The sequence below is a fragment of the Paralichthys olivaceus genome, chromosome 5 (assembly GCF_024713975.1).
Source record: "Paralichthys olivaceus isolate ysfri-2021 chromosome 5, ASM2471397v2, whole genome shotgun sequence".
Classification (NCBI taxonomy): Eukaryota; Metazoa; Chordata; class Actinopteri; order Pleuronectiformes; family Paralichthyidae; genus Paralichthys; species Paralichthys olivaceus.
The window spans coordinates 13492445-13514873 of NC_091097.1; the positions used below are offsets into that span (position 1 = coordinate 13492445).

The 22429-nt window shown below is 47.0% G+C and overlaps 1 protein-coding gene across 3 annotated transcripts; it reads right to left on the reverse strand.

Annotated features, from left to right (window-relative positions):
• Positions 1-987: 987 nt before the first annotated feature.
• glis2b (GLIS family zinc finger 2b) lies at positions 988-21727 on the reverse strand. 3 transcript variants are annotated; one of them, XM_020109001.2, is made up of 7 exons: positions 20866-21727; positions 4569-4770; positions 4354-4484; positions 2460-2597; positions 2230-2363; positions 2019-2137; positions 989-1847 (listed from the first exon to the last, which is right to left on the reverse strand). In XM_020109001.2, the coding sequence occupies exons 2-7, from the start codon at positions 4744-4746 to the stop codon at positions 1108-1110; spliced, it is 1440 nt and encodes a 479-aa protein (XP_019964560.2). In that variant the 5' UTR covers positions 4747-4770; positions 20866-21727; the 3' UTR covers positions 989-1107. The 3 variants fall into 3 exon arrangements, with proteins under 3 accessions (XP_069381347.1, XP_019964560.2, XP_019964559.2); XM_020109000.2 differs by having other exon boundaries at positions 990-1847; positions 2460-2615; XM_069525246.1 differs by lacking the exon at positions 20866-21727 and having other exon boundaries at positions 988-1847; positions 4569-4766.
• Between the last annotated feature and the right edge of the window lie 702 nt (positions 21728-22429).

The following is a 22429-nucleotide window of genomic DNA, read 5'->3' on the forward strand; positions in this document are numbered from 1 at the left end:
GTGTATCGTGGTCAACCAGAGGGGGGAGCCAGATGCACCAGCGCTTGAATTTGTGTAAAAAGAGGAATTGGTGATTGCCAGGTGATGTAACACCATTTGTCTGTGTTAAGTCCTCAGATCGCTCTGTGTCCTAAAATTAAAAGCCCCTAGTCGACCTGCCTGGCACAGACTCTGGTGGACTAGGCTGGTCCATGTCGGTCACCCTCCCCGAGCTGGGGACAGATTGTCAAAAAGTGCTCTCCCCCAGTTTGTGTTACACCGGGGGAGGCTGAGAAGTTAGCAGCAGTTTTGAGGTTTCAATACTATAACCAGCTGACGCTATTAAGTGCTTTGTTGAAACGAACTGTCTCGGAGCTGAAGCGGTATCCGTCTCCTGCGCGAATTCCAAAACAGTTTTGAGTTCACTTGCTTTGGCGTGGCAAGCTTGTCTGAATCGTATTAATCACAGCGGCCTGTGAAAAATAGGTCATAACTTTAAAAAATCATCTTCCTTTTATGTGAAACTTTGCCCAACTGTGAGTGCGTCATTCAGTTTCATGGTGTATCTATTCCACTGCTAAGCTGGAGGCACACTGTCACTGAAGTACAGTCATATAAATACTTAAGAATGTATCAGGGCTTTTGTAAGAACACAGAGCACTAAGACACTAAGCACTAAGTTCATGGTCCCTGTCGTCAGAACCAGCAAACAGGAATGAATAGAGTATAAAACAAGCAACAAGGAGCCAAACCATACATATTCCTGAAAAGAGTTCTTGGGCCCCTTGGTTTCCCAACAATAAAAGAGGCTTGCGTTGTATTGGTGATTCTTGTGAGGTGTAGTGTTATCTATTGTTTTCTTGATTGAAGTTTTGATAGGTTTCTCAATATTTTTGTCCGTTTCCACACACGCTCTGAAATGCATTGCCTGGATTTGATTGTGCGAGTCAATCCCTATCCCCTTTGACCGCCCGTACCCTCATAATGGCTTTCACCCTCCCATCCCAACCCCCTGAGCTCTTCTGGAATGTGTGTGTGTGTGTGTGTGTGTGTGTGTGTGTGTGTGTGTGTGTGTGTGTGTGTGTGTGTGTGTGTGTGTGTGTGTGTGTGTGTGTGTGTGTGTGTGTGTCAGTTGACCACAGCTGGCTTGAGCACCACGGTGCCTGGAGGGATGACCACCCAGGACAGCGGATCATGAGACCCTCCTGTGGAGAGGTTCAGGACGCCTCCAGTCACCACGTTGTCAGCCTCCTCCCCCTGGTTCTTCTTGACCTGACTCTGGGCCCTCCGCTCAGACGCAGGCCCTAGCATGGGCACCATTGGCAGGCCCAGGGCCGAAGAGGAGAATGCCGTGGAGAGCAGGGGGGACTTGGCCAATCCCAGCGGTGAGCCATTGAAGGACAGGATGGACGTGCCTCCAAGGCTGCCTGGAGGCGAGTTGGGGCAACCCAGCGAGCTGAGGTCCAGGGGACGAGGACTGAGGGGAGACAGGGGCACTGCGCCACTCAGGCCCTGCAGAGCGTGGCCTCCCAGAAGAGCAGCCGCCGCCCCTGGGATGATGATGTGGGCTCCGCTAACGTAGGACAGCTCTGAATCCTTACCCCCTCCAACCCCAAGCCCTCCACTGTGACTACCCTTCAGCAGGGAGCCCACCCCACCCGGGGAGCCCTGCTCCTGAGCCACAAAGTGACCGTGGGCTTTGATGTGCTTGCGGAGAGAGCTGGGGTCTGTGTAGCGCTTCAGGCAGCCCACCATCTTGCAGTAGTAAGGCTTGTCCACGTAGTGTGTGCGCGTGTGTTTGAAGCGATCGCTGGAGTTGGAGTAACGCTTGTTGCAACCCTCATAAGGACAAATGTAGGGCTTTTCACCTGCAGGGGGGGGGAAAAGATTCAAATGTTTTGTTCTGAAAGAATACAGAATACATTCAGCATCTAATCTCATATCAAATGATCATGACACCCAACTCCATATTGATTTAGATCCTTACTTTTAAAGCAATGCATTGTAGATTTTTGGAATTGTGCCCTGCCTACACTGACCTGTGTGTGAGCGATTGTGTATCTTGAGGTTCTCCAGACGTGAGAAGCTCTTGTTGCAGGTGGGACAGCGGTGGGGTTTCTCATTGGTGTGAGTGCGGATGTGGATGAGCATCTTGTACCTGCAACCACACAAAAATAAGTTCATCATATCAACTACCCCTTGAATCCTCCCCTCAATGGTGCATTTTCCCAGTTGGAGGATTTTCCTCACCTGGCATTGAACCCCCTGCCCTTGCGAGCACAGCCCTCCCAGTGGCAGCAGTACCCAGAATCCTTCTCAGGCTTGACATGGAAGTCATTGACATGGTCCACCAGGTCTTGTAGGGAGTCAAAGAGCAGATGGCACTAGAGGGCGGGAAATCATTCAGCATTTCAAATTATTAGTAATGATTGAGATATTTGAATCCAATCTTAGTTTGGCTTCGCTTTACTCCTATTTACCTTCCTCCAATGGCAGGCCAGTTGTTCATCCGCTGACAGGTCAGGAGATGCTCGCTTGTCACTCGTCTGGCCAATGAACATGGAAGACGGCAGGTGAAGTCCTGCCCCGGCTCCGATTGGCACGAAAAACTGAAAGGCCTGTGAGATGTGAGAATTCTGATAAACGAAAAGAAAAAGGGAATATGGGGATCATCGGTCTGCACCATTAAGAGAGAAGCAGACACTTGAACTTTACTTTAGTTCATGATTCAGATCCAGCGCTCATGTTTTATTTATTGCAACATAAGTTTCATCAATAGCAATATAACAAAAATCCAATATATCGATATATTGCTTGTACATTGTGTAAGTACAGTGAGTAGGTATATTGATAGGATAGGTTGCATATAAAGATGGAGGACAGGACTGCATGTTTCAGTCAAAGTGTCTTGATCCCTGGCTGCCTGCCTCCTCCATGTTAGTGGATGGGACACGGACCAAACTAACTGTAAATTTAGGTTGTTCATAATATCACACTGATGTTTGTTCTGATGTTCAAATGGTCACTCAGGAACAAAATCAGTCTTTTATAGAAATAAAGATGTGACATTTATCATGATAAATATCCATATCAGCCGACCTTGAATTTTTATTGATACAGTTTAATTTATTATTGATATCATTTCATTTTCATTTATATAATATATAATATGATATACAGCCCTCATAGTGCTTCTGTAGCTGGCAGTGAAATCACTTAACAAATTACATACTTGAGAATACTCATGAGTTCACAGATTTTACACAAAGCAGGAGGGAGGACGGCAGAGAGGTCCTGATAACTTCACTTGACAAATGCTTGATAGTGAAGACAAAACTCTCTTTCTGTCAATGGAATACAGAACTGCTGATCTCCATCTTCAGAAAACAACTCTGGTTTCTCTCTTGGCATCCCCCACTCCGTACTACAGAACCTCCCCACGTCCCGGTGCTCAGCGTGAGAGCTGTAAGATTCACTGAACCTCAGCTGGGACTCAGACACACACAAGCTCGAGCAGAAAAACAGAGGAGCCTGGATGAAATGTTGAATTAAGAATAAGGGACATTTAAGTCCAAGCTGTCATGTGAGAGCAGGGAAGCACAGAGAGAGAAAAAGGGTGCAAATGGATCACAATACAGCAGCTGTCTCATCGTCTGCAGCTATGTCAGAAATGTGTATGTGACAAATTTCATGAAATAAGGCCAATTCCATGCACTGAGTTTTGCCTCTGCATGCAAAACTGTGTGAGCTGCTTTGTGAGATGCTATAGGGGTGAGAACATGTGAGTGTGTGCAGCTGTTCCTCTATGAGAAGCTCTTATTTGTTTTGTGTGTGAGAGAGAAGAGTGTCCTATTTGCGTCAATGAGGGATAAATAAAGTGTAGAGTGTGTGTTGCAGTGAGGTCGGGGGGCTATCTAGAACTCAATGGGACGCCGGATGGCTTAATGGTCCCAGCCTGTCTCAATTCAATTGGAGGGGAATTGAATTAGGCGGCGTGAGGTCTGCATGGCTGTACCTTGTCTTAAATCTGATTATGCATGTACACACACACACACACACACACACACACACACACACACACACACACACACACACACACACACTCACACTCTCTCTTACTCTCTCTCTCTCTCTCTCTCTCTCTCTCTCTCAGACACACACAGGCCTCCAGTCCCTTGCACAGCCTGATGGGGAGTGTGACACAACCCGATGTTGTTCCTGATTTGCTGACCCTGCCGCTCAAGACACTGAAAGACCGTGTTCAGTTTTTCAACCACTCAGAGGTGAACGAAGAGAGAGTGGGAGAAAACAAAGGGAAAGGATAGAGGTGTAGGTGGGCACAATAAAAGTGTGTTTGAGCCCTGTCATACTCACCCCTGAGGGGACATAGTTGCCATTGGTCATTTCTGGAGAGCTGGGGGTGTGGCGGGAGGAGGGAGACATGCTCAGGTCCACCGCAGGGGGGGTGGGGGTGTCTGTTCGATCATGAGGGACCACCTGCACACCTGACACACACACTTGGTTAGATTACCTTTAATGGTTTTGTCTTTGTTGTTTGTGTCTTTTGTTTTCATGTCAAGGTTGCCTACCTGTGCGCGGAGAAGCTGGCGAGGCCGGCTCTATGACTGCAGTCCCATCGTCCGCCATGCGTAGCTGGCGAGCTCGCTTGGGGTGCAGTGGGGAAAGGAGGGGCGAGCGCGCCCCTCTGTCCCGCCCACTGGCCCGCCGAGGGAGCTTGAGGTCCAGGGGCTCATCCAGGGACAGCATAACGGCAAGTTTCCGACCTCCCACCTGCGCAAACAACCAATCACAGAGGGTCAGAGTCAGGCCAAGCGAGGCCATTGCAGGATTGCTTTCTTTTCATATAAACACACAGATGAAGAAATTCTGCAAACAACAGGAGACACATTCTCACACCTGCAATATTTCCCACGTGAAACGCTGCTGAAGGTTTCTCACATTCCACAATTCCCACTGGGTGAGAAATACTCTCAAACAATGGTAAACTGACCACACTTGTAAACTGAAACACTGAGTAAGCCAAAGAAAAATAAACACACACCCGCAGAGATGTAAGTGACCCCCTCCTCTTTTTCCCCGCTGACCTTTACTCACACACTCTTCCTGAGGAATGTCTACAATCCAATCCAGATGGTCGCCCTCGCCACCGGCTCAGCTTCACCCTACCCCTTGGCCATTCGCTGGCCCTTACACCCTGTCACATCACCCGCTACCCCAGCCCACCCCCCACCCCTACAGTGTGTACCTTCAGACACCATGAACCTTTGAGCTCCACCAGTAACCCCCCCCAGGGCCCTCAAGTCCAGCTGCACCCACTCCGTCCAACTCCTCCCTCCTCTAAACACACTGACCTCTGGACCCACCCCGAGGACTGTTGGCAGGACAGTTCATCTAACTGTCATGTTGAGTTCTTCAGTCACAGGACTGACCCCGCATCACATGCATGCACAAGCAAACACCTAACATGAACCCTGTTAGTCACGGCAGAAACCTCCTGAAGAAATAATCAGTTTTGAGGTATAGACTTTCACGAAAGTCAGATCTTAAATCGTAAATAAATTCAGAGTCCATTCTTCTCTAACCAGATTGTACTGTTTCACACATACAGGTGGTGCTAGTACAGTACTGCTGGTTTGTAGCCAAGCTCCCTATTCAACATGATGTGTTAGGGTTCACTGCTTCTTCTCACCAGGCTCATGCACAAACGCACAAATCTCCTCAGAGCATTTTCCATCATGACACCAGCACACATACACGCACACACACACAAAGTTGCAGAACAGCTTCCAGTTCATGTAATGTGTACACCAAATGCAGGGACACACACAGTCATACATAGAAAAACACACACACAAAAACACACACACACAAGCAATTAATCAAACTGTAATTTCAACAAATTCACCCGTCCTCCCTCTCCCTCATACATCCCGACCCAGGCCGCAGTTGGTAGTGAATGGGGGGCTTTGAGAGTGACTGGCCAGGGGCCACATGAGAAGCCCTTGTGTCTAGGAGGCATGGAGCAGAAAGGTCACCAGGTTCACCGGCCCAATGAGAGATGGTCACCCGCTCTCATTCATACACACAGCCAGGGGGGTCAGGGGTATACAGAGAATGATGATACACACATGTATCAGAAAGATCAATGGATTCTACTGTATCTCACTCTAAAGGTGGGGCTACTTCTGTCCCATGGATGTTTTCTGGGTATGAAAAGTATGAATAGAAAATCGAACTTTGCTGTATTTACTTTCGGTTCCCTACAACAGGCTAAAAACATTGCAAACGTATTAAACCACCTGTGCAAGAAACATGTCAAACAATCTGTTAAGAGTCTATGCATGAAAGTCACAATAGTACAGCAGGGAGCTATAAACGATCCCCAGATTGTGAGACAGCATATGACAAAAAATAATAAAAGACAATGCACAAATTATAATAAGACGGAAAGAGACAAAGTTGCTGTTACAACTGATAGATAGATCAACAAATGTTGAGATCAGTTTAGATTTGTAGATCACAAGACGTGTTAAGTAAAATTGAAATACAGATCGAGCCGTACTGCAGAATGGCATCGTGTCGTAACTCCATGTGAGTGCGTACTCAAAACACTTTTAGCAGAGGAACAGACATGACGCACAAAATTCACTCCAAACTCTTTTAGACTTCAGGGAAACTCGGCAGCTCATAAAATATCTAAAATACAGCCACTGTAGTTTTCACCACACTGATGTGATCCTAGTGAATCACTCCCCGCTGCTCGATTTCACCTCAGCGCACCCTGACGGTTGTTTCTTGGTGGAGAAATAGCAGAGGCCCGAGTGACTCACGGTGTGTGATTGTTGGACTGCACTTATGGGATCTTTACTGCATCCCTTCAAACAGCCATGGTCACTGAGAAAGGGTTTGTGGGAAATGTGAGACAAAGAGAAAAGTTGACTGAGAGAGGATAAATCAGAGAGAGAGATAGCATGGAGATATGCGTGTGTGTGTGTGTGTGTGTGTGTGTGTGCGTGTGCGTGTGCGTGCGTGCGTGCGTGTGTATGTGTGTCAAGCTTGGTGGCGGGTGGCTGTGAAGTTTGGGGAAGGGGTGTTGGCCCCCATGAGGACTTCCTTGCTCGGCCGTGGGGTCGACAGCCTCTCTGAAAGGCAGCATTGTCCCTTCTCTGGGCCCTCTCACTCTCTCTCTTTCTCTTTCTCTTTCTCCTCTCTCCCTCTCTCTCTCTCTCTCTCTCTCTCTCTCTCTAGCAGAGTAAACACAGGGTACAGCAGCTGAGCAGGAGAGAGAGAGATAGAGGAGAGGAGGGATGACCAAGGGGGCCACAGCAAGGATATAGAGGCTGAGGAGGAAGTGCAGGAGGAAGAGGAGTCCTGAAAGAGAGGTCTGTGTGTGTGTGTCCTCTTTAGCAACTCCCGTCACCTATTCCCCTGCGTGGCCCTTTCCCACCGGAGGCCTAACTGACCGCCCTTTGATGAGGTGTGGGTGTTCAGGGGTGAACATGGGAAGAGGCTGAGGATGTGGGAGAGGGTTAGTGACGCAGGGGGGTGGAAGGACATATATGTGAGGCTATAGGTCCACACGGAAAACATCACTGACCCTTAAATGTGCTCCGACCGAGTAATCTCCAGCCTGATCTGAGGAAATCTGTGCTGAGTAGTGTTATGTTTCAGCTCAGTTTGGTGGTTCGATGGCGAAGACAAGAGAGCTAATAAAATACATCACAGAAGAGAAACTGTGAGCTTTAAGATTATGTTGCAGGGTTTTATAATTTGGCATTTTGTAATATTTTGGTTTCTGTGAGGAAAGCGAGAGTGTCTGTGCAAGTGTGTGTGTGTGTGTGTGTGTGTGTGTGTGTGTGTGTGTGCGCATTTTGTATGACCCCCCTCTGAGATTGGCTGTAACTTAATCCCCCTCCTGCTGTGACCCTGGGAGGTAGTCTGTAGGAGGCAACCCATCTCTCCCCGGGGCTCTTTGCTCTCTTTTTTTCATTCTCACACACAAACACACACAAAACTCAGAGGAAGAAAGAGAGAGAAACATCTTCTAAAATGTAAACGTATTGATTGGTGTGATTCTGAAGAGCAAGACCCTGCTGTATCTTATTTTTCGTCCACTTGTGACCAGATCTCTGCGAACAGACGTTAATTACAGGTCTGAGCATGGATACTATTAAATGTCAAAAGTTTAAGTACTTTATTTGAAAACTGACGTACCGCGGGCAGCCTTAAGTGGCCACAGGAGATTGTTAGCTCCACCAAGGAGGTTACGTTTTCACCCCTGTCCATTTGTTTGTCTGTAAGCAAGATTGAACAAAAACATCTGGACAGATTTCCGCGAAACTTGGTGGAAGGATGAGTTTGAAAAAATGTCGGTGCAGAATCCAGATCAGGAGTTTGGATCCATTGAATTTTTAGATTATTTTTTGACATTTCCCAGATTTCCCAGATTATAATTCATTGATCTTGATGGAAGAACTGATATCTATAAGTGGGTGACATGTGGTGCTAAATTGTATTTTAGCACCACATGTCACATCTATTTGTTTCTCCTCCCTCTGTGGTTTCAGCCGCAATGTCATGTTTAGACCTGCTGGTTTTTCCATCCTCCAGGTGGGAAGGACGGGGGTCATAGGTGACTGAATGAGGTGAGGGTGTGGTGTGACCCCTGACTCCCTGACATTTGGACTCTACATCTGCGACCGAGGCTGAGCAGGAACAAACAAAAGCTGGCACGTTTCGAGCTGCCTTACAATGCTCAGTGAAAAATCGGATTTAGGTGATCAAAGCAGTTCCACGCTTCAAAGTGAAGTCATTCCCGTTTTTCCAGATTTACGTGGATTAGTCAGAGGAGGATGTGATGCATAAAGTTTCTCGCATTAGCACTGAACTCTAATAAGGACAATTAGATGGTGAGAGGTTTTAATATCCAGTTATTAGCATTAGCATGTCACTGAAAACAAAAGAAAAGGCCCAAAAACTATTTCTCCTTACCTCTCCATTACAACGGCTGGAGGTAATAGCGATGTGTCACCTCCGCTGACACCCCCCCACCCCTCCATCCCCTGATGGATCACTTAACACACAAACAACACATACAGCTGAGAGACTTTTTTTTTTTCCTGCCGCTGTCCTCCTCAGTCAGCCACCTCCTCAGACAGGAAACCTCAGTTTCCACTCCTCCTTCGGGCCTCTCGTTCCCTTTTTCTCGTCATCCTTCTGTTCTGTGCTTTTGTTTTTCATTCACTTTCACTGCTCTGCTTCCTCTTTCTTTTTTCCCCTTCCTCTCTCATGTCATTCTTCTCTCACCTACTGCGAGAGCCATTCCTTGTTTTAATAACAGATTGCCAAATTATTTCCTCTTTTCCCTATTTACATATCTAGATTGTTCAGTAACACTGTTGTTTCTTATGTTCTATCTAAACTGCCCCCTTCCTCTTACCCATGCTGCAAAAAGGCACATAGGATCATACACAGGATTATGTAATAGCATTTAGCATGGTGCCACAGGGGGAGGGCTGTTGAGGGGAAAAAAGAGTTGTTGGAGCTGTTTTCACAGCAGCTGCAATGCAGAGTGACACATGCGTTCACATGTTCCAGCAGAGGGAGAATTAAGCACAGGATCGCTGCATGTTCTTTAGAGTTGGGAAAAGACAACAGGAATATATCACTGATAAATTGAAGACATTGTGAGCATGCAATTAAGAGCCGAAGAGGACAGGGAGGGAGAAATCTGGAATATCACATGGGGCAGGAGAGAATGGGGCGAGTGAAAGAAAGACGCAAAGTAAAAAGGAGGGAGGGATGGATGCAGTGAAGGAGGAAAGGAGTGCAACAGGAAGCTTCTCCGTGAGCTACCAATGGCCTCAAGCCAAAGTCTTCAGACACAGGAATTCCATGCAGAGGGCAGGGAGGGAGGAAAAGTGCCAGGGGGGAGGGAGGGAGGGAGGCACAGAACCAGGAGGGCGGGTCACACTTGTGGTTTGTTGTCAAAGGGGGACGGCTACATAAGAACGGACGGGCACACGCTTAAAGCTATATCTCTCTGAGGGTGAATGTTCATTTTTTGATGCTGCAAACGTTTGGTACAGGCTGACATTACATTTACAAAAGCCACTGCGTCCTTGTGGGACATTATTTGTACGTACACAGTTTGGTGAATTTTAAGTGTCTCAATTGCAGAGGTGGCATAAGTACACACACTGACCAGTTAGATTAACTCTAATGTTTTAAAAATAATGGATCATTCCCCTCAAATGCACTCAAACATAAGTATGGAGTTTGTTTTGAAAATGTCAGGAGTAGAAAGTAAAGATATTTGCTTTCAAATAGGGAGTTAAAGTTAAAAGTCATCAGAAAAATAACTACTCAGCTGAACCAAGTGAGTTAAATAACATAAATATATCGAAAGCAACATTTATAACCTTTCACCAAACGTAATCTTGCTCATACAAGCGGTCGGGTTTCCGCTGCATCAGGCTCAGGGCAGAAACATTACATATTTACCCTGCCACATGTTTTCTCTCCTTACTCCCCTGTTCTTTAATCGTAATCAAGGTAAAAGTTTGAAATAAACGTGATAATGATTTGAAGCCATATTACCCAGCCCAACCACATATCCCCTTGTTTTAGCGTCTGTTTTTCTTTGTTTTATATCATTATAAATGTAAATCTTTTTCTATAGACCAAAGGATAATGAGGCGATACTTGTCAGTTTAGTCACTGATGATAATCTTCAGGTGGAATTTATTGTGGTGTCACAGGCTGAATTAATCATTAGAGGCTGATCCTCTCTGTTGCGCATTTTTAATTTGAGACAAACACACTCTATATCTCGATGGGCAATCAGACAAACCTCAGTTCCACAGCCTGTGAATCAGACCAATCAGTGAGCTCATGTTTATTCATTCTTGCAGATGGGTCTGTCCCAGATTTCCAATCCGCCCTGAGACAGGTCGGCCGATTCTCAACCATTTAGAGGAGATGACTGTCGTTTAGATGAGGAGAGGTTCTGTTGAATCCGATGACAAACTGAACAGTACATTTTCTCTACAATAAGAACAAGTGCGCTTACAGCTTTTATGGATTTGCATTGTCGCAGGTTCGTTCGTGGTTGGTTGCAGGTCGATCCAGTTGCATCCAGAGGCAGTTCGGACTGTTGATAACGGCCCTTGAAAATTAAAAATGACGGTTCCAGACACTTTCTCAGAGGCGAATTTGTCCGGCATTGCCAAGCTAGCAATTCCACTGCTGTACAGTGAGATTAGGGCTTGAATGATCTATAAAAAGCCATTTGACTGAGTTTCATAGTGTGTCAGTTAGGTACGGCGTCGACGCGACGCAGAAGCATAAACTAGGCTTTAGCCTCTTGGCCTGCTAAACCCAAGATTATTGCACGACACAGTGACCGGACTCCACTCTTGGTAGGGTTGGGATGGATGTAGATGGATTCAATATAAAAATGCAAAATTAACCAGTATAAAAAATCCTTATTTTTCAGACATGGACTGAACTCTGGCCATTCTCCTAAAATTATCCAGAGCTTTTTCAGCCAACCCCCTCATAAAATGTTGTGAGTCTAAGTAAGAATACAGCAGGAGAATGTCTGGAGAATTCACAATGATCGAGTGGGCAGTTGATGACGTTTTTAACATGTGACAGAAATAAAATAAAGCAAAAACAAAACCAGTACCTCTGGATGAACCAGAAGAGCCATACACTTAGAAGACATGGACAAAGATGTCAACTTGGAAAGGCATTGAGACCCAAAGCTTTTAGTAACGGTGTCCACATGATTAAATTTAAATGTCTTCTTAAATGTTCTGCCTCCTTCATCCTGCCCCACCTCTCACCTGAATGTTGCAGACATTTACCTGCTGTTGTGAATGTGTGTGACTGGGACAATTTCCTGCTGCGTTCTTCATATGTGAAAGGAAAAGTAAATTTTTCGTACAATTTCAGGGATTTGTGTCTAAAAACTTCATCTATAAAGTTGTTTTAACTCCTAACACAGAAAGTCTTCATACGAAGCTCTTGAGGGTTTTTTCCATCCTGAAATTCAATAGGAGAGTGTGTCTGAAGGGGCTAACATCATAATTAAAAAATCAATTCTGTACTAAAAGCTGTCGTCTGAAAGTTTCGGAAAGAACAAATGAAAAGAGAGGCAGGTATAAAGTGAGAGAGGAGCTGCATATTGGCGCGAGGGTAGGAAACTTACCCCAAGCCGCAGTCAATTTATGAGACTCCCTGGTAGCTGCTACATGACATGAACAATACGCGATTTAGGGCCCACATGTAGCAACATGTGTTTCGAGTCACTGCCTAGTTTTTCTCCCACCTACTCCCATTCAAAATCAGGCGACACAAGTTTCTAATCAACTAAATACTTCTAATCTATACTGTAGTATCAGGACAGCAATACTATAAACACATAATCCCCCCCGGGGGGCTGTGACTAAGCAGCAAACGTTCCCAATACTAATGCTCAAGGCACTTCACACACCAGTACTGTAGGCTTTGAAGAGCGGTGAGTAATCTAACAATAACGTGGGGCATTTCACAACATAGCAGTTTCATAGTGCAGGAACCAATGAACGCAGCAGGAGGCCTGCTCTCCGAGAGAGGAGAAGAGAGGAGAGGGAGAGGAGAGAGAGAGGAGAGGAGAGGAGAGGAGAGGGAGAGGAGCGGAGAGGGAGAGGAGCGGAGAGGGAGAGGGAGAGGAGAGGAGAGGAGAGGAGAGGGAGAGGGAGAGGGAGAGGGAGAGGAGAGGAGATGAGAGTGTGTTTGTTTTTGCACTCAGGAGATTTGATTGACATCCCCACCCTGACTTACTTTGACCTCCCACTAACTCTGCTGGGCCTCTTCACCTCCTGCAGTCAGCTGAATACATTCCCTCCGACCCTCACTCCTCCTCTCTCATCTTTTCTCTCCCATACTTCCATATAAACAAGAGCTTGCTCTTCCTCTTCACTTCCCGGGGCTACATCCCCATCGTCTGTCATTCCTCTCCTTCATCAACCCGTCTCATGTCTCTCCCTCTCTTTCTCTCTCTTTGCTTACCCCCTCCACCCACCACCTCTTTTCAGTCCATTCCTGTGGCCTCTCCCGACAGGCAGTGATGCAATCCTACGACTCCTGCGCGCAATCACAGGGTCTGGAGTTGGCTTGCCAGGCAGGCAGGGGCGTCACCACACCACGCTCAGTAGAAGAGCAACAGGAGAGGAAAGAAGGGAGGGTGGGAGAAAGAAAAGAAGAAACGAAGCCAATGCGAGTTGGAGGAAAAACAGTCTGAGGCTGTCAGAGTTGGTGGTGGGTGAAAAGCGGAAAAAGTGCAGCGATAAAAGTTAACAGCTCTGTTTTATAGATTGTATTAAACTTGGGGTGAACATGTTTTTCTTTTGTGTTCCAGTGGTGAGGTGTTTGCTTTCTTCAAGGTTCTGTGGGACATTTTACATGAATCGGATTGTGGATGATCAAACAGCACAACATTACAGCTCCTAGTCCTCTTGTACTGGGTTTGGTGGATAGGGTCCGTCATAGTGACGGAGTTTCGTAACTTCCAGCGTCTGTATTGCAGATATCTTTTCAAGGGATATTTTGCCCTCCGAGAAACGAGAACACAAAAAATGACTAAAAACTCTGAAACAAACATGCCGGGCCAGTAGGTGGCAATAAACAATCTGTTAAATACCAGAGAAGAACATTGTAAGCGTGCTCAGTGAGCTTATCCTCCTGTCAACCAGTGTATACTCATTACACAAGGCAACAGGAGATATACTCAAAGTAAGCTAAGACGTCAACATTTCCCAAACGCTCCATTTTACACAGACACGCAGCTACTGGAGTTTTTTTTTTTTTAATCCGCACTGCGGACAGCATTTGTTCAGGGACTTCTGCAAAATATCTGCATTGATATGGACAGACTGTCAGAAATCTAACCTACAACATCAACTGCATCAGTTGAACAGCTCACAAACTTCTACTGATGTTTCAACCTTGTCTGAGCTGGGAAGTTGACTCCAGAGATCTATACCTTGTGATGTGTATGTACAAGTGTGTGCATGTAACACACACACACACACACACACACACACACACACACACACACCAGCTCTGGTTTTACCGGCTTTGTAGAGGCAGACCTCCCCTAAAGACAGCAGAAAGAAAGGTCAAGTCAGGAATGCAAAGCACTGGCACCTGCCTAAATCTTTAAAATACCAGATTCTCTCTCAGGGCGCACACACACACACACACACACACACACACACACACACACAAACACAGTGAGAAATAAAAAAAGGCCACTGCTGACCACTCCCTAAAAATCCAGTTTACGACTTAAGAGAGGTTACTTTCAAAACAAAAGACAAAGGTGTGTTACCATTAAACATCTTCAAGCAGCTGATGAGCAGGACAAAGGTTCTTTAGATGAGGGGGGGGGGGGTTGACACTAGAATGAGAAATGTCTCTTTCTCTCTTCTTTCTTGTCTTTAATTTCTCTCCCACAAAGTTAACAGCAGGCTAAATTCAGATTAATGGAGGTGACATGCGTATGGAAACTGCTGCACGATAAGCTGCAGGCCCGGGCTGTATTTCAGCACCAGTTGCTGAGCCAATGTGGTCTGTCTGTCCAATAACAGCTTCAAGGATCAGGGTATGAAGTACGGGGCCACACAGTACAAGCACACAGACTGTACAGCCCATTTGTTCGACTGTACAGACATGGATACGTGTACGAGAACACACACGCACACTGGTGCGCAGCTGTGTATTTTGGAGTTCAGACCAGTTCAGAGAGCGTTGTGGTACCACTCCAGCTATGGGAGGGGTGTACCTGTCTCACAGTCATTTCCTGGACGGGGATGTTATGGCACCACACACGAGAAACAAACCCCTTGCGCCCTTACACGCTGACCCCAGCCACTTTCATTTGCTTGCAACTCAATAAGCCAACAGCGTATAGTGAACTCCCTGGGAACCAAGTCTTCTTATTCAATAGCTGGAGTAATATGATTCCAACAACAGCTTTATGCAACACGGCCTCTACAGGCCGGGGGGTAAGGCGTGGGATGGGGTGGAATGGGGGGGTGGGTGCTCTCTTTATCGCTGTGTGGCGTTTTTGGACATGTCAGAATTCCTGAATGGCCACTCCCTGTCCCTGGAGAAGGCTGGGTGACACCTATGCACCAGCCGTGCTGCACAAAGGGGGGGGGCAGAGTGCCAGATGTGCTGAGACAGAGACAACGAGTGTCTCGGTTAGTGTGTGTTTGAGAGCATGTGAATCTATATGTGTGTGTGTGTGTTTATGCAGCGAGAGGCAGAACAGGGCAGTGGCTCAGCTTCCAAAACCAAAGCATATTGGAAGGAGACGAAAACAGGAAGAGGGAGAAGTACAAAACAGCAGAGAGCAATTAGCAGATGAAGTGACGTGATGTATGAGTGTGTGAGTGTGTGTGTGTGTGTGTGTGTGTGTGTGTGTGTGTGTGTGTGTTTGTGTGTGTGTTTGTGTTGGGGGCAAACACAGAAGCAGGAGATGGTCTTGCTTCTTTAAATTTGGGCGTGCCCCCCCCCCCCCCCCCCCCCCCCAAATCCCTTACTGTCTGCTATACCTCCATTTTAACCCCTCTGCCTCCCTCGATGGTGATCAGGTCCACACAAAGCTTGTGTTGTCTTCTTCTTTCTGAGGTTGTGCCAACTTAACGGCAGCGCCTGTCTTCTCTTCTCCTCACTTGGAACACCGGGTTTTCCCTCTGCCCTGCTTCCCCTCCCCTCCCACCACGGCTGGCAATAAGACAAGGTCAATATGACAGTCTTTTCTCTCTGCTCTTTTTCTTCCTCCTTTATCTCCCTGCCTCTCCTTTCCCCTCTGTATTTCTGTATTCTAGCTCAACTAAGTGTCAGGCTCCACCCTACAGCTTCCATCTTTTTGCAGAGAGAGAGAGAGACAGAAGAAAAAAGAGAGCAGAGAGACAGATGCATCAGGACAGATGGAGAGTGATTGGGATGGCATCAGAGTTGAGCATAATGCTGTAAAATGGAGTAGCGCTGAACTCCCGATTTAAATTTGTTGGCGCTTCCTATTAGTGCGATCTGTTGGAAGCGAGCATCAGAGGGATCTGGCGCTGATTCCTCCTTTTCATTTGGCCGAATGACGCTGAACGGCGAGAGCTAATAAATTTGCTGTGGACAATCACACAGTGTATCAGCTGCCTTGGAATGAATGAGCCAGAGAGAGGATCTCAATTAGTGTTTAAGGTCAGGCCAATATTCATGCTCTTACACTCTGCTGTCCTGAATCAATGCTGACGTTTAGAATCAATTAGGGAATAGCCGAGCTCACTGTGACTGACAACACCATTTATCGAAGTTCGAGCTAACAAGGAGCAACGATGCTAAAAAACGGACGTATTGGACGTAGTAAAAGCGAGAGACAGGTTGGGCTGCAATAGTGATGGGCGATTATGCAAGATGGCCACTGAAAGTCAATTATTACAACTTTTAGCAGACAATAAAAACAAATAGGGTGTTTCAGCATCTGTGGTCCGTCTTTAAATCACAAAACCTCAAACTTAAAACATTTCCAGATTACATGAGGCTCCCTCACACGAATAACAGCCAGGCTACATTAGTGCTGGCAACATCTCCACAACACCACAGAGAAGGTAAACACTTAGAGGCCAAACTTTTTTTTTCCTTTACCGCATGTGTGAGATGGAGAATCTCGTATATAATGTGTGCGTCGCTTCTGCAGCTGAGGGCTCGTGGAAAGTGGGCGATGAAAAGCACGAGAGAGGGACAAAAGCAGAAGGGGGAGCAGGAGCGTGGAGGAGATGGAGTCCCAGGGAGTTTTGGGATGGAGGGAGGAGGGGGTGAAGGGGGCAAAGTCTGGAAGCTTGCTGACAGGACTGGATGTGCCCAGACAGAGAGCCAGGCCCAGGCCCAGACATGAGAGCCTTATTTGAGTCTCAGAAATGCCTCGCCCATCTCTCCCCCATCCCCTTCTCTACAGAAAAAAACAGCATCAATTCCTCTCCCCTGCATTTCTCTCCCTTCCCAGCATGTTATTCCTCACCCGTATTTCCAGGCAGAGCCTCTCTTGTCCCACTCCCCCCTTTCTATTTCGCTTCAAACAAGCAAACACTCATGTACATACCTCAGTCACACTGAACTGCCGTCGTGCTGCTGAGGTTAGAGAATCCAGGGTGTTGGCCGAGCGAGTAAATAATAATACAAACCAGCTGCGTCTCTCGTCATATTACGTACGCATCACAGCTCCCTGAACTGAACTCCCACTTAACTAAAGAAGCTCTGGCTAGATGCACGTTTAGCCATAAGTTAAATATTAAGTATGTTGATGGAAACTAACCCAAAATGGTTTTCCTCCAACCCCCCTACACAACATTCTGCCAGCTCCTTTACATTACTGTTATTGTTTCATGTCTTGGCTTTATTCCCCTTATTTCTTCTTTAACTTTTCCTCATCAAGTGTGCCCTGCCCTAGACATGCTCTGCGTTTCGTCTGAGGGCCTCTGCGAGCAGAAATTCTCTCACGATACGAGCACTGAGCAGGGAGTGCAGACGTAGCATTAGAGAGAATGAGAAGAGGTAGGGTGGGGTAACTGGAGTGAGGCACTGAGTTGTCTGTGTTTATTTTGGAAATGCAGGCCTGCAGACTTGCAGCAGAGGAACTGACCCCTCAACTTCACCGTGGCGGATTCTCTCAGAAAGAGCGAAATGCGTCCATTTGGGATGTCCCATGCAGGTGATTTTGAAAAAGGGCCATTTTAAAACACCCTGGGGATCCAAGAATGGTCTGCTCCAGGAGGAAACAGTGAGGCCGTGAGGTGATTAGTGGTTAGAGTTTAACTGGAGAAAAATGCACGGTCCGTGAGCCCAGCCAGCCAGGGAGCGAAGCGGTATGCGCTGGTCTCTTTCAGTTTGCAAGTTAGTGTGAGTCAAGCTCTGTATCCGCTTTGTCTATTCTAAATGTGCAGGTACAGGAACCTGGCCATCATCCGGCATGGACATATCACACTGTAATGCTCCGAAGCATGGCCGTGTCACCTCCACTTCAGCAGACATGGCAATGATTAGTGATAAGAGAGTTCTCCAAACAAATGTAATATCTCTGAATCAGGGTAACTGAGAAAACCATTTGACGTACTCTGCCACATGGCTCATATGATTTTGTTGGTATCATATTCAGCCAACATCTGCTGCAAAATAATTGAGGATCAGTCGATAACTCAAGTTAAGTTGTTAAATTATAGCAATACCAGGTGGATTGGAAGCCTGAATGATAGAAATAACTATTTCTTAATCGTCTACTGATGGACGCCACGTTTGAAATAGCATCCCCTCTTTGCCTCGTTTCACTGAAGAGCCACATGGCTTCATCTGGGTTTGTAATGCATCTCCTGTGACATTTTCAGCCCGCACAAAGGCCAAGAGCTCCAATGTGCAACTCCATTGAGCATGGAAAAAGGAAAAGGACATATCTGTTAAGCAGAAAGAAAGTGGCTCTGTGAGAATGAATGCAAGTGTGCATCAGGTGCCCTGTTTTCACTGCATACCGCCTCATTCACTGACCACTGTAATCCTCCCTCCCCTGCTGCCGAGTTGCATTTCAGTTTGACGGTAATCCCCAGCAGCTATGAAACCCTGCTGTGATATTAATTCAAACACTCGCCCTCAGTGTAGTTTGTGCCATTTATATCCCACCCACTTGTAGCGGCCAAAGACTTTCAGTTTCCCAGTGGCAAGCATATTTAAGTGTGCCACACCAGGTCGACAACACTGTGTGAAAAACAAATGTTTCTCTGGTCACCTTTGATTTCAGATGACTTTCTTGGCGACTCTTTATATCAAATGGGGTATACTTTTATTGCTCTGGTTTAAGGCATTAAGTACAAGTGCAGTGTGGGTTCCCACCATCCCTCTACCACATGCCTCGTGGTTGCTCTCTGACGCAGGAATATGCTATTAGGGTCCACCTTTTCCACCATAAAGCAGCTGCCTTTCCCTCGCAGTTTGGGACCTCAGGGGTATGATGTCACACAATTGTGGTAAGGGGCAAAATCTTAACACAAGGCAAAAACATTTTTGGGGGGGGAATGACAACCACACCCATGATTTGATTTCAGGTGAAAAGCCTTTATGATGTAACCACCGCTGCACTGATTAAGCAGATGAAGCCAGTTTGTGTCAACTTCGTTGCTCGGACCGAAACTCTGTGCAAGTTCTTGCAGCTGCCTGAGTGTCTACATTTGGCCAAGCATGCAGTCAGGGTGAGAAAATGTACAGCGAAAAAGGCTGCCCACACCAACACACACATCCTGTGAGTGTGGAACGCCACCACAGGGGTGCACGACCGGACCACATCTGGCTTTATGGTGAGGCGTTGCTGAAATGACCAAGGTGTCAACTTCCTCTGTCCTTTTTTTCACATGGATGTTATAGCTATTGCTAAACTGATAATCAGCTGATTGGATGCACTAAGCAGACTGTGGATGTAAGGAGAACCTGTGCTCACAGTTCAGAGAGGGGTTATGGATTAAATAGCAGAGGCCTGGAATAGGGAGGGAGAAAAAGGAGAAGAGGAGGTCCTCCCTCTGTAGAGCGCCTCTGTGGCCTCTTTCACTGAGGTCCAGTGGGCCCATAGCCAGACCTCCTTAGGTCTCATGTGCCATCTTGTATAAGTTTCCTTGATGCAGTAGTACAGTATTATACTAACACTTAATCACCTCGGAAAAATACAGCCATTCTACTCCAAAATACAACTGCAGCCCCCTGAGTGTGCCTCGATCTGCATTGTGGACTAATGCTTAATGATCAGGCCTTATTCCACTCCAGCACAGGGATTGTTAGGTCTGCCTTGGCAGGGCTCAGCTCTTTCCCGTGGCATCCTCTGGAACAATGAGCCCATGGGAGGCAGCCAATCAGGAGAAGGTCCATCCCAGACCCAGTCCCAGTGTGCACACAATTAGGCTTGGGGACAGTGGAATTGCTTAATTGGAGGAAAATAGGTCTTTATCTAGGCCTCTCTGCCTGTGTTCATCCTTGCCCCCTGCACTTCATGGCCGCGGCCTCCACCAAGTTAGAATTGGTGCAAACCGAGATGACAAAACGGCAAAGATGTCACTGGTTTCATCCATCACTGTGGACAAAGGGTTTTAAGCACCATGAACTCATGCTACATTCGAGTACCAGTTGCTGTGATCAGAAACATGAGCATTAACTCTCCAGAACTCAGTGCACCTTCTTGGTAATGTGAAGTGATTGCATATTTATTCTTTCTCTCATTCTCGTGGGGGGGGAGTATCATGAATCTGAGGATTGGCATGATTTCCAGTGGGTGTTAACCCTAAGTCAAAGCTTACCCCCGTTTTATTTACAAATGCACCCCAGGTGGATGTGGCTGTCAGCAATCAGCAGACGTTGAACTCTTTATCAGATGTTGTGACAGAGCATCAGAGAGCTCAATGCAAGCCTGCATCTTGCACAACAGCTGGCTGAGCTGTGATGTACGTGTAAATAGGAGATGGTTTGTGCTGCAGCACTAAATAATGCCTTGCCAGGCTGAGGACGGTGATGCCCGTTTACAGTTGGGGGGTTACTGAGAATGTGTCTGCGTAAATGGCACAAACGCCGGTAAAGGCACGTCCGCCACAACCGGCCTCGAGTGGCACCAGTGCGCGGACTCCAGGCTGCAGGATATCCGCGAACCGCCGGAGAGTCTCTGAAAATAGGTCACTGCCCAGTTTGAACTCGAGCGATTTCTCACATTGGTGTAGCGCACTCACACCGACGTGGACACACATGACAACACGCACATTACGCAGGACTGACATGCAAGACGAGGGCTCTTACCTTGCGGGGGGGAAATGCCGCGGATACAGCCGAGATATCCCCGACTTGGTCTGCCTCTTCCCGGGGCAAACTTCGCACGCAAAGTCCCGTGGCTCAAACAGGCGTCGGCGTCAAGTGACTCCTCGTCAATGTTTCACTGTTTTAGACGAAATGTCGATGTGTCACGTCTTGAGAAGATATTACCAGGTGTCTGGAGAGGCGGTCCGTTCCCAGACCATTGTCAGGATTATTTCTAACCATGGGGAAAAAGGCTCAAACGCAGTTTATGTGACAGCTGGTTGGGTGAATAAAGACTAATCTATGGAGTGACAGCCTTGTGCGTAACCGTGGGGTGATCTATGCTGCATGTTATCATTCCACTGGAAAGCCGTCAAAAAGTGTAAACACCCAGATCCGGAGTCTGAACTGTTCCCACTGTGGAAAAACCAAGAGCTGTGGTTGAATCAAAGGCGCAGAGGTGATCTCCTCCTAAATTCAATGCGCATCGCTTAATGGCAACGCTGGTCAGAGTGGGGGGGGGATTCCTATGGGTGCCCCTGGTTCTCCCGCAGCGCAGACCACAGGGATGGCACACGGAGCAGGGTGGATAGGGCGGGTTGACGACGGGGTGTGGGGGTAAAGGGAGGAGGATCGTCTCTTTCTTCTTCCTCGGTGCGTTTTTCTCCAGATGCCGAGGTGGAGCTGTTTGCTTTGTGATTTTTCTCCTCGCAGTTATCCCCCGTGTCTCTCCGGCGTCTTTCTCCCCCCCTCTGAGCGCTCCGGGAGGCGCTGAGCGTTGATGGTAGTCTCCCCCACGACCGTCTGAGGCGCACAGACAGCCGTCCGGAGCCCAGCCAGCCAGCCCGTCAGGACCAGCCCAGAGTCTGCCAGCTCAGCGCATGCTTACTGCTCCGCCCATCATCCACCATGGGCCGTCCCCGGCTGCTCTCCAAACTCTCCCCCTCTCTCTCTCTCTTTCTCTCTCTCTCTCTTTCTCTCTGTCCTCATGGTCATCTCTGTGCCTCAGCTCCCCTCCACCATTAGGCCTTTAACCACCCTTCTGCTCTCCACTTTCTTTTCCTGCAGATTATTTTTCCCTGCAGGGTTTACATCTCTGCTGCGTGGCCACTCACCTCTGCCTCAACTTGTCCTTGAAAAACATCTCCGGCCTTTGACGTCAGGAGCTTAAACCTTTATGGAGTAGTTCACCTGAGACTTGAAACTTCACCGTCTGATTTTGAATCATCTCTCTAAACATGGTCGTTTTTAGATATTATCATGTTCCGATTACTTGATTGTTTTGAGCTATTATTGTGTTTCTTTTATCCTTTTGGAGTTCATTTTAAAATATGTTGTATTGTAATTTGTTGTCCTTGATTTTAGATGTTGTTTTCATCGCTGTTTCCATTTTTGATTGTATTATTTTGCATGTTGTCTTCGATGTTTTGTATTCTTGATTTTGTTTTTCCTATTTGTTAGCGTTGTTATAGCTGCTTTGAAAGGTTTTGCTCAAATAAACTTATTATTATCAAGTTTTAGATCATTAAATGTTCAGCCAACCACTGATTTTATTGTCATACCAATG

What these genes read in the sequence shown, in the direction of transcription:
- glis2b (XM_020109000.2), bottom strand. Translation starts at nt 4,746, where the DNA reads ATGCTGTCCCTGGATGAGCCCCTGGACCTCAAGCTCCCTCGGCGGGCC. An exon ending in GGCAGGGGGTTCAATGCCAG is followed by an intron (nt 2,138 to 2,229) that starts GTGAGGAAAATC and finishes GTGTGGTTGCAG; the next exon opens with GTACAAGATGCTCATCCACA. An exon ending in ACACAATCGCTCACACACAG is followed by an intron (nt 1,848 to 2,018) that starts GTCAGTGTAGGC and finishes CCCCCCCTGCAG; the next exon opens with GTGAAAAGCCCTACATTTGT.